A 12,077-nucleotide genomic window follows, 5' to 3' on the forward strand; every position below is an offset into this window, starting at 1 on the left:
CTCCTTGTGAAGAAAGGGTGGACAAGGCCACCTGCCCAGCCTAAGGATGGAGGAAGCGTGCAACATGCACACTCACAGAAATGGCATCCACACCTTGAGGCACTGGAGGCATGTGGAGAAATAGCTGCAGGCCTATGACAGACCTCGGGTGTTCATTAATAATGACAGCCGGGTGCGCTGACTCATGCTTGTAATCCCAGCGCTTTGGGAGGCTGAGGAGGGAGGATCACTTGAGCCCAGGATTTTGAGAACAGCCTGGGCAATATAGTGAGACTCTGTCTCTACAAAATAATAATAATAAATAATTTGCTTCCCTGTCACTGCAACACCCTCCACTTGCATGTCCCAAAAAAGCAGAATTGGTCAGCTATAAAATGCTGTTAGCCATGCCCCTTCCTCCTTTCCCATCTTTAAGCACAGTTGCTGAATTACTGCACCTAATAGTAATAATAAGAGCTAACATTCATTGAGCACTTACTGTGTGCCAGGCAATATTATAAGCGCCTCACATACACAAACTCCTTTAACCCTCACAACAATCCCAGGAAGTCGTCATAATCATTATCTCCATTTTCCCCATCTACTATTAGGAGTTCAACTGCAAATAGCCACACAGAGCACCTTTGCATAAAACTGCCCCCAGCATGACTGCTCACACTGTCGTGAATATCTTTCTTATGAAAACCCCTGCGGCAAATTCCTCAGTGGCTCAGAGCTAAGAGAAAGTTGACCCTCTTGGTCTTCTAGGCTTCTTGTCTCCTTCCTTTCAGTGGATAGTGATAGTTAAGTAATTCATGAAGTTTCTTTCTTTCCTCTGGCTGCCAGGAAGCTCAGAGATAAAGCTTATTGTTTATTTTAGTATCTTCTGCTCTCCTGCTAATCTCGGTCACCTCCCTCTCTGCTTTCGCTGAATTTATTCTCCTTCTATCTTTTTTTCCCGGGGTGCCAGATTTACCTGGACTTGTGTTTATGGTAAGATACCCCAAAACCTTTTGCAAATAATGTAGGGGTTCAAACATCATCATTTTAAAAAGCAGACTCTGTTACTTTGTTCTGGGCAGGAACAAATGTCCAGCCCTCTCAGCCTCTACCCACAAGCTGCTGCTTCGTTCCCTCCCTTTAGCTACACTCGCCAAATTACCATCCCCCTCCCAAGCATGTAAGCCTTCTTTTTCAGGTTCTGAGATGATGCATGATGGGCACCCTGGCATCACAGCTGCAGTGTTTGTGGACTGCCTCTGCCACAGGACCTCTAGGGTCTGCTTCCCCCATGAGTGAGATAAGGGGACTGAATTCCATCAATGTTCTCAGACTTTTTAAACTTTTCCTCCACAGATTCTTCCTCAAGCACATCTCAGCCAGCCAAAGATTGTGTTGAATTTTATGTTCCGTGGGTTTCTTTCCAAATGGATATGGCGAACATATTAAAAATGCTTTCTCAATCCACAGTCTTTCTCCCAGCCCCACTGCAGCGTTGTTTAATGCCCAGCGTTGATTCCCGTTTCTTCTGGTGATACATCCCAATTTTCCTTTGGGGAATGACCATTTATCCCTTTGATGCAGTCTTAGAAGACCTTTTGGTGAAGGTTCCTGCCTTTCCTAGCCAAAGGGTGAGTACACGAGCCACCAGTCCAAGTGGTTGCTCTCTCCCTGGAAGGTGACTTTGGAGCACTATGTCCCAGAACCTAAGCATGGTTCTTTTTTTCTTTTCTTTTCTTTTTTTTTAAGATAGGGTTTCTCCATGATGGCCAGGCTGGTCTTGAACTCCTGACCTCAGGTGATCCACCCACCTGACCTCAGGTGATCCATCCATCCATCCTTCCAAGATTACAGGCGTGAGCCACCGCACCCCGGCTCCTAAGCATGGTTCTTAAAGATGATGCCTTAAGGATGCATCCATTAGTTCCTGCCACCCAGACCCCAGAGGCTACCTTGTTCTCTGCACTTTTGCAGGGTATTCAGCTTCTCCTTTAGTTCTCCAAGTTGAATAGCCTCTCAATAAATTTCTGTTTTGCTTAAGATAGTCAAGTTGGATTCTGTTGCTTACAACCAAAGAACTCTAGTTGAAACACAACTCCCCATACTAAGAATTATTGATCTGGATTATATTTCAAGTCTCCTTTTACCTTTAACAATCTGTGATTCCAGCAACCTCACATAACATAAATTACAGGACATCTAAATCGAGATTTAGGAGAAAAAAAAGAAAAACCTCAAACCCCCAGATAGAAGAGAATAAAAGTTTTGTAGTAGATTGAATAATTGTCTAACAAATATCCACTGCCTCCCCCTCAAACTTGAAGAGAGACACATACTTCTCTAGCCAATTTGTGTTGCACTTTAGCATGTGATTTACTGTAGCCAATGGAATGTGAGTGCGAGAATGTGCCATCTTTGAGCCTAGGCTTTAAGAGTTCTGTGTTTCTGCTCACCCCTAGGAGTTTGCAACCTCCCCCAGGAGAAGAACATGTTTTGGGAAAAATGGGAGTCATATGGAAGTGACTCGAACCCAACTCTCAGCCTGGAGTCAAGCTCAGTCTAGAGAAGCTGAACTCTAGACAACCTCCAGATGCATGAGTAAGAAATAAAGGCTTGCCATGAGGCTTCAAGATTTTTTTTTTTTGTTATGCAGCATCATTACAGCCGTAGCTGACTGATACAGATTTGTCATAGCTTCAGTTTACTTTAAGCCTAACAGTTTTCAGAATCTCCAAGTCTAGGGAGGGATTAGTAAAAGTCCTACCTGCCACTTTGACCTGGTTGGGAGCGCAGGACCTGCAGGGGATCACCTGGAACTCTTCTGCCTGGTACATGGAGTAATCAGTACTTGCAATGACCAGGGTGTCTCCAGGCTTCCACGACTGTACATTATCCTCCAGGTTCAGAATGGTGCTGTTCACATTGGTGTCAATGGTGACTGTGAGTTTGGGCCTCACTGCAACCCAAAACAGGAAAGACTGAGACAGAGCCCTTTGCCCTTGGCAAACGCTTGGCTACCTCTTTTTTCCCTTCCCCTCCCTAAATAAGTAAATGCCAGGTTTGCCTATCCAAAACCCAAATCACTAGCTTACTCCATCCCACTCTTGGTAAAGGTTTTTGAAGTCAACAAAAATCCTACCAGAAAAGAGTCATTCATTAGCTCCGGGCAGAGGAATTTTCCACTAACTTCTTAGCTGGAGTTAAATGTGGCTGCCTCACCCCACCCACTTTGCTAAAGATGTAAAACAAATACAGTTCCTCTCAACTATTATTTTCGGTAGCCATAAACCTCTCCCCCTAAACTTTCATTCCTAATGACTGCCTTCTGGAGATGGCCAAGTGCCTCCGAGAACAACCCGACCATTTCCAATCTTTTCTAACAAGCACCTTTGGAACTGGGCTTAAAATAATAGCACCCAAAAAAGCATAAAGCTGCACCTCTCTGCAGGGGAGGACAGCTCTCTCCATCTGCACCCTGGCTGTCTTGGACCAGGCCCTTCCCCTTCCTGAAAGACTTATGGGCAGGGTGGGGTTCTGCTGTCTTCTGCCAACTCCAAGGCCCCTCCCACTGCTTCTGTGTCACAAAAGTACTCTCCTCTGGGAGCGCTGTTTCACTGAGACATCTGGAGGTTGCCTGCCTAGCTGCCAGTTCAAGGAACCGAGCCGCAGCTGCACCTCCGTCCCCGACAAGGGGCTGCTTACCAGGCTTCCCACACAGGAACCTCACACGGTAGCTCCTGCAGGCTCGGCCCCGGTCGTAGCAAGCAAACCTGTAATCTTGGCCTTTTTTGTAGACAACCTCGGTGTTGAGGTTAACTCCATCCATTGTAGTGGCCTGGGAGTGGTACAGAAATTACAGAGCAAAGTCATTTTTATTTAATCAAGAAGGAAGGTGATGATTCACGTTCTAAACATGTACTCAGAAGTCTAAAATTGTCCCTGCCGCAACGCTATATACGATGGCCTGAGATGATTATCCCAGTGATCACCCCCATCGGCTTTGTTATGAGAAAGACAGCCTAAAGTCTTGGAATAAACGCCTGGCCTGAGGTCCTACAGTATATCGAAATGAGGGATTTACTGCTTATGGCTGGGTGAACACTTTACAGGGCATCTAGAATAAGTAGGTGCTCTTTTAGGATCTCGGCTGACCACGTTTTACAATGCGCACCACCGCTGCAGCACCATGAACAGTGGCCAATGGACCCAATGTATCTCCCTGCATCCCATGGGAAAGCGTCTTTAAAAAATGCTGATGCCCAGGCCCCATCCTTGGAGTCTCAGATTTGATTGTGTCTGGGGTGCGGCATGGGCATCTGGACTTTTTTTTTTTTTATCATTTAAAAAATTTACTTCATTCTTTTTAAACTTTTATATTTTTTATAATTTTTGTTCTTTTAAAGAGACGGGGTCTCGCTATGTTGCCCAGGCTGGAGTGCAGCGGCTATTCACAGGTGCAATCCCACTACTGATCAGCACGGGAGTTTTGACCCGCTCCATTTCGGACCTGGGCCGGTTCACCCCACCTTAGGCAACCTGGTGGTCCCCCGCTCCCTGGAAGTCACCATATTGATGCCGAACTTAGTGCGGACACCTGATCGGCATAGCGCACTACAGCCCAGAACTCCTGGGCTCAAGCGATCCTCAGCCTCCCGAGTAGCTGGGACTACAGGCACGTGTCACCGTGCCTGGTGGGCATCTGGACTTTTAAAAGTTGCCCAGGTGATTCTAATGGGCAACAAAGTTTGAGAACCACTTTTGTAGTTATAAGGCGAGATGTTTACCTATATCATGTCATCTCATCTTCATAGCAAAACTATGAGGCTGCTGTTAGTTTTATAGATAAGGAAACTGATCCTCAGAGAGGCTTGGTCACTTACCCGGGATCACATAGCCAGGTGGTGGCAGAGCTAAAACTTGAACCCAGACTTCTGTAACTACAATGCAATACTTCTAAGCCCCACCCACTCTTGCCCTAAGGCGCTAGCCACCTACTGTCCTTTGTTCAAATGTCTGCCTCCTCCCACTACATAGTGGGCCCTGGGACGGCAAGGAGCAGGTTTTTGCCCCCTTGTCCCCAGCATTCAGCCCAGGGCCTGGCATACAGTGAGGTCTCGGTGGATGAGGGCTGGCTGGTGAGCAGCCATAAGGCCAGGTGGAGAATTTAGAGAGCAATTCTCCTCCCTACCAGGAGGGCATGATCCCTGCCAGCTGGGGCCCATCCCAGAGCCAGGGTGTGTCTGCATCCTGACCGTGACTGTCATTCAGAGACATGCAATTTAGAGCAAGGCTGCAGCTGTTGTCATCTTTGGCATAGAGACCAAAGGGACCAGACGGGGGTAATAAGGAAGGACAGTACAGCCGATCAAAAAAAAAGAAGAGACTTTTTAGGAAACATTGTTCTGAACCCAGCAGATCCGTTATCTTTGGCTTAGAAGGAGAGCCATGTGGATGTGAGTTCAGCCACAATGAAAACTCAGCCATTTCCTGCAAAAACACACTCACACCCACTATCTCAGATGGTCTCTGCAACAGCCAGAGAGACAGGGTTGCAAACTTGCTTTTAGATGGAGGTCAACGCTGATGCTCAGAGGGATTCAGGTGTAAGCTCGAGGTCAGTTAAGGTAAGCCTCCTGACATGTTCCCCTGAGGCAAGCATGTTCATCAGTGGGAGATGCCACAAGATTGAGAACCGAGCCTGAGAGTACCACGGAATGGGCTGGAGATTTCTCCAGGTGCTACATCCAACAGTAATCTCACGAGAACATCTACCCAATTCTGCTGCTTTTCCTTTTTTCCTTTTTCTATCCTAAAGAGTGACCTCAGTTTTGGAGAATAGTAGAAAGGAATCCACCATAATTCACAGAAACAGATCTTTAAGTAGACTGAGTTTACTGTTATTTCTGATAATAATAATAACAAAATAATTATCAATATAACTAATAAATTTATTTCATTTCATTGATTTATTGACTTGAGACAGAGTCTCACTCTGTCTCCCAGGCTGGAGAACAGTGGAGCCATCTTGGCTCACCGCAATCTCCGCCTCTTGGGTTCAAGCCATTCTCCTGCCTCAGCCTCCCGAGTGGCTGGGATTACAGGAACCTGTCACCACATCCACTAATTTTTGTAGTTTTAGCAGTGATGTGGTTTCACCACATTGGCCAGGCTGGTCTCAAACTCCTAACCTCAGTTGATCCACCTGCCTCGGCTTCCCAGAGTGTTGGGATTATAGGCATGAGTCACCGTGTCTGGCCAATAAATTAATTTTAAATAATAAAACATTTATGGGCCACTCTCAGTTTGCACATTTCATTGCATTGAATCCACAAAACACGCCCATGAGGAAACAATTATTATCCCTATTTTTACATGTGAGGAAACTGAGACACTAAGTAACAAGACTGTGAGTGAGGTACCCAGGGCACCAAATTTAATTTAAAATCCACTCTTAGGGCCATGCAAAGTGCAGAGTTGGCACTGGAGGGAGCGGGCTTTCTTAAATTCTGCACTGTGGACACCTTGCTGACATGCCAAAGCTCACAAGTGGTAGCACTGTGATCTCTTTGGCCAACTTAGATCTCTCTGGCTTCAAAATATGTTTTTGTTACCATCAGGCTGCCCCCCAGCCACTGCACTGGCTGCTGTGGGGGACACATAGACTGCCTGATGTCCCCCAAGGAAATCTGGGTCCAGTAGATCCCACTGGCCTTGAAGGGTAGCTGGGTTTTAACAGAGAAGGTAAAAGGCAAGAGGATTTTCAGCCAAGGAGAACTAAACGAAAGGCAAGACATAGAAACAGTGTGTTTTTGCTATTTTTTTTTTTTTTTTCAGAATCACAAAATATCAGATCTTAGAAAAGCTTTTCTTGAGGTCAGCTGTGCAGTATTCCTGCTTCCTCTTTCTTCCCAACCTGCCTCCTCCAATCTTGCCTAGGTTGCAAATGTCCTTGACACTCCCCGGCCCAGAGGCTCTGACTATGTCAGCGCATGGCAGGTATCCCGGGACCCACTGTGTATGGCACGGAGCTGGGCACTGGGGGCAGGCACTAGCATGAAGAGGAGCACGTAAGAGCTCAGGACCGGGGAGGTGGGGGCACCAGCTGACCAGAGAAAACTGCATTTTAGCAATTGTAGCAAAAATGAGCACGTGGGAAGTTCTGTTTCATTTCAGTCTCTCCCTGGATTAATTAACAAGGGCATTCAGCTTTTGGCTGATACATTTGTCACCTTCTAAAAAGGAGGGAATCCTGCCTTTCTCACCTCTTGTGAGCCTAGACAAGACTGGCTTTGCTTTTCTGGTTTTGGAAACATCTAGGATCATATTCTCCATCACCATTTTTACCTTTGATGGATGTAAAGAGATCCTCTAGCTAAGTCTGGGGATGCTCATTGGTGAAAGATCGGTGGCAAGAGTTAGGAATAAGCCTGATCTCTCCAGCGCGACAGCACCTTCTCTTCAGTAGAGATGGAGGCTTGACTTCACCATTGGAGGCACGTGACTCTCACCTTTTAGATGACCAACTCAGTAGACCATGGTTTTGCCAAGAAAAATCCAAGGGTCTTATTATGGAATTGGGAGTTCTGAAAGCTTTCATTGTGGGAAGACTGGCCTGAGCTTCTGAGTAAGGGGACCGCACTGCTGTTGGGTCTTTTATTCTCTGAACCTCAAATAATGGAGAACTTGAACTCGGGGAATGTCTCGCCAAGTGGACTCTTTTCGTTGGAAGAGAAGGCCTTGCAATATGGCAACAGATTAATAGTTACGGAGTGTAGAGTTGGGTCCCCACGACGGGTCTTGGCTTACGGAACTCTCAGCCTGGGTTTAATTGTGTGTTTTGAGACACTCAAGGAAGCGCCTGCATCTGTGCTAGGGGCAAAGTAAATGCAAGAATGGGAAATGTCTAAGAAATGCTGTTTTCCTGGCACTGAGAGGTGGTCTTCCAATCAACAGTGTCTGGAGCCAGACGACTGGCAGAGCAAACACCAGGAGAGATTTGTAGACCATGTAAGCATTCCTTGAGCATTTCCAGAAGGCTTTGGAGAGGGGATATTGGTAAAGAGCTAGACTTCCTGTGGTCAAGTGAACTGGAGGGATAAGATTATGGCTATTTCAGAATTAAAGCTGGAACATTCAAGGTTATGAGAGAAAATTAAAATTAAATCTGGAAAGTATGTGCTATGGGGGATCAGTGCTTTTTGATTCTGTTGGACCCAAGGAGAATCTGCGACTTGCAACTTAATCTGGGCAAATCCTTCTCAATAACATTGAAGCCATGTGAAGGGAAGAGCCTTAGCCAAAGAATGAGAAAGTTTTCTCCAGCCTTTGCTAAGTGCAGAACAGAGGATCCTCCCTTGGATAAGTGGTCCTTCCTATGATGCAAGACAGAGGGTGGAAGTTAGTTCTGCCCAGGATGGTGCAGCAGGCTGAAAGCACAGACAGACGGCCTGGGACCTGAGCTGACCTGGGACTTGAGCTTCAAGATTCTAAGAAAAAGTGTTGTACACATGTGGTCCCTATTTTTATTGGATAATATGGGATAATATTAAAGGAGGATAATATGGGCGGGGATGGCCTTTCTCAAATGCCATTTTATTTTTTTTTTTGAGTTGGAGTCTCGCTCTGTCACCCAGGATGGAGAGCAGTGGCGCGATCCCAGCTCACTGCAACCCCCACCTCCTGGGTTCAAGGAATTCTCCTGCCTCAGCCCTCCAAGTAGCTGGAATTACAAGCACCTGCCACTATGCCAAGGTGATTTTTTTTCTCATATTTTTAGTAGAGAGGGGGTTTCACCAGGTTGGGCAGGCTGGTCTCTAACTCCTGACCTCAAGTGATCTGCCCACCTAGGCCTCCCAAAGTGCTGGGATTATAGGCATGATCCACCGAGCCCAGCTCCAGTGGCTCCTAATTCTCCATCAAGCATTTAAGCAGCCTCAGATCTTGTCTTGGAACAAGGCTGGGCATAAGGAAGTGAATCTCATTGACCTTGCCTATTTCTCCTGCCCCTCCTGTGGTGCCCAACGCTCAGCACCCCACTGGCTGAGCTGGTGAATTGTGAGGCCTGTGTATTTACTCAACACTTTCTTGATGCAGCCAACTGAGAACATCAAGGTCCCCTTCAGATGGAATTAACTCCAAGTGAAGATTTTGAGCAAACACTGTCCATTCTATGAATGCTGGCTTTGATTTAGCTCAGTCGAGAACAAGGCCACGTGTGTGTTCTCCATCTGGGCTGGCCTGGCCTGTACCCCAAATCCTAGCTGCATCCTATGCACTCAAGGTCCCTAAGGAAATCAACTGGGAAGTGAGGCTGGGCAGGCCAAACCCATCCCTGCAGTGGGGGCACTCTCAGCCATGGCTGAAGAGGCAAGTTAAAGAGAAGGAACTCAGAAGCTGGACTCAGGAGAGAACCAGTCCTCGCTTTTGGGCAGAGAGTAAGCCTCTGCTTCAGTCTCTAAAGTGGGTACGGGACTCTTTGGCTGACCTACCTCACAGGAAGGCCACGAGAATCACAACACCCAAGTGACAAGAATGTCCGTGATCTATAGAGTGTTCTTCAAAACAGCACATTTCTATTTTCTATTTTTGCTGTGAGTTTGGTACCTGTATATCAATGGGACGATTGCAGATTTTTCCCGGGTGAGCTGTCCAGAGGTCTGAGATTTTCTCCCCACCTTTAGTCTGAGATACTTTATCGTGGTCGAACCACTCCGTCCACTCCACATCTAGGCAAAAAGCAAACAGCAGAGTCAGACAGAAGTTACCTGTGAGGGCAAGTCACACTCAGTGTGGTCTCCCGGCATCCTTGGCACCACGGGAACTGAATATTATCTGTCCGTGGTTGCACCAGGCTGGGGCTTGGGTGGCTCTCAACAATCTGCCTATTCTCCCACGTTTTAATTAAAAATGAGTTTCTCTTAATGAGGTTTCTTACTTTTGTAAAAGCAATTTATGTTCTGGGTTATTGCAAAAGCAAATAAACAAAGAGAAAAGAAAGAAAACCCATCTGTAAATCCATTATCCAAGGACTGCAAGTAGGATTGCTGCCTTCTGCAGTCCCTGTGTGTGGTGTAGGCTATTTGAAGGTCAGGTTCCGTTCCTATCTGTGTTTCCTGTTCAGTGCCACTGCCTGGCACATCAAAGATATTCTGTGAACTAAGCTGAATGTCACAGGCCCCAGCTGAGATGAAATTCAAATCTTAACCAGGGGAGAACACCCTTTTGGGTTACGGGCTAAAGTGGCTTGATTAATTAAAGACAATTTTCAGCTGCACATTTTTAGTTGATCCTGCAAAAGTTATAGTGGTCCGACTGGTATAAGGCAAATCTAGTTCTGCAAAGACAGTGATTTCTGGTCTTCCATCCCACTGTTAGGTGTCACCAAGTTGTCTGAAACGCCTCACCTTGAACCCACTCGCTGGACAAAGAAACATTGAAGTATTCTCCATGCTCAGTCTGGAACAATTTGAATACTCGGGCAGCGGCGGAGCCCCGGTGTCCTGTCAGAGAAACCAGATCCTTTAGGAACTGGACAGGTCCCCAGACTAAAAAAGTTGTAATTCCAAGGCAAGGAAACCCCCTACACACATGGACACTGACTCATTTATTTACAAATATATATATATATATTTTAAAGATGGGGTTTCACCATGATGGCCAGGCTGGTCTTGAACTCCTGACCTCAGGTGATCCACCCACCACAGCCTCCCAAAGTGCTAGGATTACAGGCGTGAGCCACCGCGCCCGGCCTTATTTACAAATATTTTTTAAGTAAACAAAAGAAAATCAAGACATTCATTCACTTGGGAAACACATTATTGTCCATTCTTTTGTGTCAGTTTTGAAAGTTTAGTTCCAGCCTCCCAGCAAATTCAGATTGTAGAGCTCTAGCATGTCTCACGGGCTGAATTCCTCCTGGGCGTTAGAGCTGCAGCACTGCCCGCAGCCTGTGCTGGGCAAAGGAGGCTCCACTGTGTCCTGAAAACCCATCTAAAGTGTTGTTTTAGCTCTTTTTAGAATTTTTTTTTGAGACGGAGCCTCGCTCTGTTGCCCAGGCTGGAGTGCAGTGGCGTGATCTCCTCCCAAGTAGCTGGGAATACAGCCACCTGCCACCATGCCTGGTTAATTTATTTTTATTTATTTTTTTATTTTGAGTAGAGGCCAGGTTTCACCATATTGGCCAGGGTGGTCTCGAACTCCTGACCTCAAATGATCCGTCCGCCTCAACCTCCCACAATACTGGGATTATATGCATGAGTCAATGCACCCAGCCTGGTTTTAAAGTACCACCCTTGTTGGGTCTATCCCAGTTCTCATCTTTTCTATGCCACTTCTAGGTTTTAGATTAAGTCAATGAAGACTTCCATGAAAAGGTAAATATTATGTGTTGGGCCTTTGGCCAGCTCTTTGCCACTTCCATGTATGATGGCCAGTTAAGCATCTGCTCACTCATCTAGGCATTGGGAGCTGGGCACTCATGCTCGGAGAAAAGTGGGCTGTTCAGAAAAACCCTGCGTCTCTTGGTCAGAGAAACACTGGAGGGAATCAGGCCTCTAGTCAGCTATTAATTACCATGATATTCAATATGGTCTTCCACTGAAGAAGACGGACTTCCTTTCACAGTTAGGAAACTCCAAGGGTGTCTGAAAAAAAGAAAAAAACAAACAAAAAGTGAAGTTATTCACGATCTGAACCTGCACAGGGTGTGGGTTCCCTCCGTCCCTCCCTGCTGTTTGGGGGAAATTCATTCACTTGCTGGGCTTCTCTTCTGCAGAAGGAGAAGCACCTTTCTTTGCAAGCCGCTGCCTGGCCTGCCTGGTGTCTGCTTCTTGTGAGCCTCTTCAGTTCCATTCTGGCAGAAGATGGGAGTATGAATCACAAATAAACAAACAAGCCAACAGACCTACCGCACCACTGCCAAGCCCAATTATGTCCTGAAGCAAGTGCCTGGACACCTTTAGGAAAACACGTTCCAAGAGAGAACATGCTCAGCTCCCCTGGAGTTGAGCTCGAGGAAAATATCAGAGGCTAACGTGACTGACCACTCGAACCATCTGCCTTGGGGCTTGGAAAGGAATGTCTCTTCTTAATGGAGAGGG

At 46.5% G+C, this 12,077-nt stretch overlaps 1 protein-coding gene across 4 annotated transcripts in view; it reads right to left on the minus strand.

The window, feature by feature from the left end:
• CEMIP (cell migration inducing hyaluronidase 1) overlaps positions 1-12,077 on the minus strand; it is a 175,398-nt gene that overhangs the window by 54,284 nt on the left and 109,037 nt on the right. For all 4 annotated transcript variants that reach the window (XM_032263838.1, XM_032263841.1, XM_032263840.1 and 1 more), the window contains 5 exons: positions 11,551-11,621; positions 10,383-10,478; positions 9,583-9,704; positions 3,682-3,814; positions 2,744-2,935 (listed from right to left, as the gene is read on the minus strand). In XM_032263838.1, coding sequence (XP_032119729.1) covers positions 2,744-2,935; positions 3,682-3,814; positions 9,583-9,704; positions 10,383-10,478; positions 11,551-11,621 — 614 coding nt within the window. The remainder of the gene's footprint in view (positions 1-2,743; positions 2,936-3,681; positions 3,815-9,582; positions 9,705-10,382; positions 10,479-11,550; positions 11,622-12,077) is intronic.

Source organism: Sapajus apella, unplaced genomic scaffold (assembly GCF_009761245.1).
Source record: "Sapajus apella isolate SASKATOON/1434 unplaced genomic scaffold, GSC_monkey_1.0 scaffold139, whole genome shotgun sequence".
Lineage (NCBI taxonomy): Eukaryota > Metazoa > Chordata > Mammalia > Primates > Cebidae > Sapajus > Sapajus apella.